This window comes from Myotis davidii, unplaced genomic scaffold (genome assembly GCF_000327345.1).
Source record: "Myotis davidii unplaced genomic scaffold, ASM32734v1 scaffold663, whole genome shotgun sequence".
Taxonomy (NCBI): Eukaryota; Metazoa; Chordata; class Mammalia; order Chiroptera; family Vespertilionidae; genus Myotis; species Myotis davidii.
This window is the reverse complement of record NW_006295816.1, coordinates 3,402,204-3,406,747: the sequence shown is the minus strand read 5'-3', so window position 1 is coordinate 3,406,747 and position 4,544 is coordinate 3,402,204. Positions and strand designations below refer to the sequence as shown.

Sequence of the window (4,544 nt, the reverse complement as noted above, 5' to 3'; positions counted from 1 at the left end):
GGGCACGTGCCGTCCGAGCTGGAGAGAGTGAGCGGGTGCGGCGGTCTCTGCCTCGCACTCGGCACAGGGTGGGCTCCACACGGTCCCCCGAGACGAGGACCCCGTGCAGAGGGGCTCTGGGGTCAGAGCCACGTGGAACTGAGAGGCAGTTTGGCCAGAATTGCTCATTTTTCTTTTAAAATACATTTTTATTGATTTCAGAGAAGAAGGGGCGGGGGGGGAGAGAAACATCAGTGATGAGAGAGATCATTGATCGGCTGCCTCCTGCCTGCCTCCCCACTGGGGATAGAACCTACAACCCGGATACATGCCCTTGACCGGAATCAAACCCCAGACCCTTCGGTCCGCTGGCCGGCGGTCTATCCACTGAGACACACCGGCCAAGGCCAGAACTGCTCCTTGATTCCCACTCCCAGGTGCTGCTGGGGGTTTGAGATCTGACTCACAGCCCCGGGGACCCACCCTGGGCCTCAGGCTGGGAACCGCCCGCAGGGCAGGAGCCGGCGGTGCCCGCCGTTGGGCTGTGTGTGTGGTTAGGGGTGAGGCTTCCCAGCTCTGCATTAGGTATTAAGGTGGGAAGCAGGCAAAGGGGGACCTCGCCGGTCACCGCCGGGCAGACCTGCCTGTGCCGGAGGAATGGGGATGGTCCGCGCTCTGTGTCGAGGACGGGGCAGGGGCCCGACATGGCCTGCAGCCAGGGTGACGTTTCTCGGAGATCTTGGGTTTTCTCTCTAAAACCTGAGTGTCGGCTGGAGAGACGAGAAGGCCCGGATGGTGGCGTGACGGCTGTGCGACAGCGAGTGCACAGGTGCCACTGGGCGGACAGCTGAGCGGGAGGTGGTCGGTTCCGGGGGGTGTTTCACCGCAACGTTAAACTCAACGCTCATCAGCCCTGTGGTCTGCAAAGATCGGGCTCCCAGGGCAGCGCTCATATTTGCAGATCGGGAACCTGTTTCAAAGCCGACTTTCCCCACGTTTAACTTTAACCCCTTCCCCAATAATTTTTTTGTTAAAAACGTTTCTTTTTCAGACTAATTTTTTTATTTTGGTTCTATATAGTATTTTTGATGCTGGTTATGAAAACAGTTTGTAATTATTTTTTCTTCCCATTTTTGTGGTTAAGAATAGTATTTCCTCAGGAAGTTTCTAGATGAAATTATTTAGAATGGTACGTATGTAGCTGGTTATTGAAGGTAAAGTTTTTAGACGAGTATACTCGTCGCCGACTGAAAAAAGAACATTTTGTGAAAACGTGTATACACGTTTCTGCCGGGGAAGGGGTTAAGGAATTCTAGGAATCGAGAGAGTTCCGTGTATTCAATTAAGAGGGTACTTGGGGGGACGGGGTTTTTACAACGACCCGCATCCGCCCGTTCTGCGGCACCGAGCGGGCCTCGTGCGAGGGGGCCAGGCCCCGGTGCTCCGCGGCCCCCCAGCCTCGCCTCCCCGTGGTGACCCCACTCTCTGCCCACGCGATTCCAGGAGAGAAATCTCGACTGGTTCCCCCGGATGAGAGCCATGTCCCTGGTCAGCAGCGACTCGGAGGGCGAGCAGAACGAGCTGCGGAACCTGCAGGAGAAGCTCGAGTCCACCATGAAGCTCGTCTCCAACCTCTCGGGCCAGCTGTCCGAGCTCAAGGACCAGGTAAGGGAGGGGGCTGCCTGTGCGCACGCGTGTCACGCACCCACACGCATGTACACACACCACACACACACACACACACACAAATGTGACAAGGGACTCTGTGCCCTCCCGTCTCCTCGCTCCTCACCCAGGACACTAAGTGCAGCCCCAGGGGTCGGTCTGGGCTGCATTTAAGCCACCGTCCTGGTTCCCTCGTTGGCCAGGCCCCTGCTGAGTGGCTGCAGGTCCAGGCACGGGCCAGGCCCGAGGAGGGACAGTGGCCCGATGGGCATGCCTGTCGCTGCTGGCCCAGGCTCAGGTCTGCCGACGGTGCCCAGCTCTCCGCCCGGATCGGCTTTGCCCCCGAGCCGGGGAGGGCGGGCTCTCCAGGGCCTGAGTCTGCACTGGGCCCTGGTGTGTCGCCCGGCCCTCACCTCCCTGCGAGGCGGCCCCAGAGGCTGCAGGTGGGCGCTCCGGTCTCGGCTGGGTTTGGGGCACTGCGTGTGCTTCTGTTTTCACGTGTTCTGTCTTTCATGGTTGAAGGACAGGGCTGTGCTCTGATTGCCTTTCACGGTTGACTGTTTAAATTCTTAGCCCTTTTTCTGAAAAGAGCCGTAAGGTTTCAGAACTGCCGTCACGCACCCAAACACTGGGAGGCCAACATGGCCATTTGGCACAGCTGAGCGAGCGCAGTGGGCACCTGTCAGAGCCGGGAGGAGGGCTCCTGGTGGGTGGCGTTAGCGTCTGTGGGGCGGGAACTGGGTGGTCCCGCCCTTTCTGAGCTGCTGTTGGGAAGGCGGCTGTTGGAGGTCTCCCCCGAAGGCCTCCCCTGTGAGTGAATTGGAAATTGAACTATTTTTGCACTGGCTGGTATGGCTCAGTGGATAGAGCATCAGCCTGCAGGCTGACGGGTCCCAGGTACGATTCTGGTCAAGGGCATGTACCTCGGTTGCAGGCTCCTCCCTGGCCTGGGCTCACATGGAAGGCAACCATCAATGTGTCTCTCTCATATCCATGTTTCTCTCTTTCTCCCTTGTGGCTCCCTTCCCTCCACTCTCTCTAGCAATAGGAAAAGTATCCTCGCATAATGATTAAGCGAAAGTAAACCGATCAATCAATATTTTTTAAAAAAGAAATTAAACTGTTTTTTTTCTCGGAGGATAATCAGGCCACAGAGAAACAGGCAGAGACCAGAGTCTATGGTCAGGGCCGCGATCAGGCGCCATCTGCTTCCAGTTAAAGTGCCCGGGCTGGGTTTCAGCACAGCTGCTCTCCACTGGGGAAAACGGCTTCTTTCAGGAGGAATCAGAGGACAGTTTTTGTTACGTAACAGACTTTTAATGCAGAGGAGGGGAGCGTCCGGCCCGGGCCATACAAGGCCCTCGAAATCGTGTGGCCTGGCCCCGCCACGGCACGAGGGCGAGTGAGTGAAGTGTTTGACCCAGCAGAGCAGGCTGGTTTTTAGTGGATGATCTGTGTGGCCTGAGAATGATGTTATAGACACCCACGTGGCCCTGGGAGAGAAAGCCCCCCACTACCCCCCCTCCCCCAGTTCAATGCATGTATCTGAGAATCGGCTTCGGAAGAAGAGCTGAGTTTCATGGACCTCGGTGCCTGACGCTCACAGGCATCTCACGTTGTTCGGCGTAAAGAGCCCCGCGTTGCTACCGTGGCCGCCGGCTCCTCCTGGCCACGGTGCGGGCCCTGCCCCCCAAGGGAAAATTCCCGACTGGGAGACACAACCCACCGACGACTAGCGAGCAAGGACCTGTGGCTTATTGTTAAAGGGCGATGAAAGAAGGCCATTCACTGGCCGGAGTGCTGGAGACGCAGAAGTTGCCTCATCACTTAGCTATTTTTCCGGATCTGGTCCAGAACCCAGCGTAACAGACAAGGGCAGCTCCAGGGTAGCCGTGTTGGCTTATATCGCTACTGTTGCCGACGGGGGCTGTTTACAGGGCCAGAAGGTTGGGAACCACTGTGCTATTCCGAGTGCTACGTAGCCATGCCGCTCGCCCGTGGGATCCGGGCACTGAGTGTGATCTCGTGCACCGTTTACCCCGCAGGGGGCGTTGGCTCCCTCGCCTCACACTGGTGTGCAGAGCAAACCGCCCCCCCACCCCACCCCCGTCTGCAACAGTAACGATTTAAACCAAGAAAGCCGCCCTGTCCCCCCCTCCCCCTGCCGCCCCCATGGGAGGGGCGCTGTCCTGACACTTCCCTTCTCCTCGCTCACCTGGGGAGCCTTCGGGGCTGGTGGGTGTCCTGCGTGTCCTTTACGAAAGCTTTGTGGGAAGCGCCATTTCGGAAACACCGACTCCTGGGAAAACGGCTGCTAAATCATAACAGAAGGCGTTTCCCAGGGGCCGAGGAATAGGACTCGATTTGAAAACCATGTTCTCTGTAAGGGCCCCGCTTTGTTTCCCCGGGATATTTTGTACCAAAAACTGGTCCCTGCAAAAACCAAGGTTTAAGCGTCGACCACATGACAGACAGACACTGTCCTGAGACAAGCACACGCACCCTCCCGCTCCCAGAGGAATCGCCCTGACTGTGCGGCGGGAGAAACTGAGGCAACAGCAGGTCTGATGCCAAAGCCCGTCCCTGCCCCTGCTCCGCCCGACTTCCCCAGACTTGAGGAAGCGGAGGCCACGTTAGCTAACGAGCAGGTCCCACGCCGCCTCGTCTTCATGGACTTAGGCGCCCGCATCCAATCCGGGGCTGGGACCAACGGGGCTGAGACCCATGTCGGCTAATGCAGAGAGTGAAGTCTGTCCCGAAACACGGGGCGGACCCAGACACCCCCCACGGGAGAGCGGGGGGCGGGGGGCAGGCAGGCTAGGACTGCCTCTGGCTCTGCTGGGGAGCAGGACCCGGAGCCTCCCAGGCCGGCCGGACACGCTTTGCTGTTCAGGAAGCGC

General features: G+C 58.4%; 1 protein-coding gene across 1 annotated transcript in view; it reads left to right on the top strand.

Moving 5' to 3' along the window:
• Positions 1–4,544, top strand: part of ITPR1 (inositol 1,4,5-trisphosphate receptor type 1) — a 227,042-nt gene that overhangs the window by 220,940 nt on the left and 1,558 nt on the right. Inside the window, 1 exon segment of the mRNA XM_015568305.1 lies at positions 1,483–1,644. Within this exon segment, the coding sequence (XP_015423791.1) occupies positions 1,483–1,644 (162 nt within the window).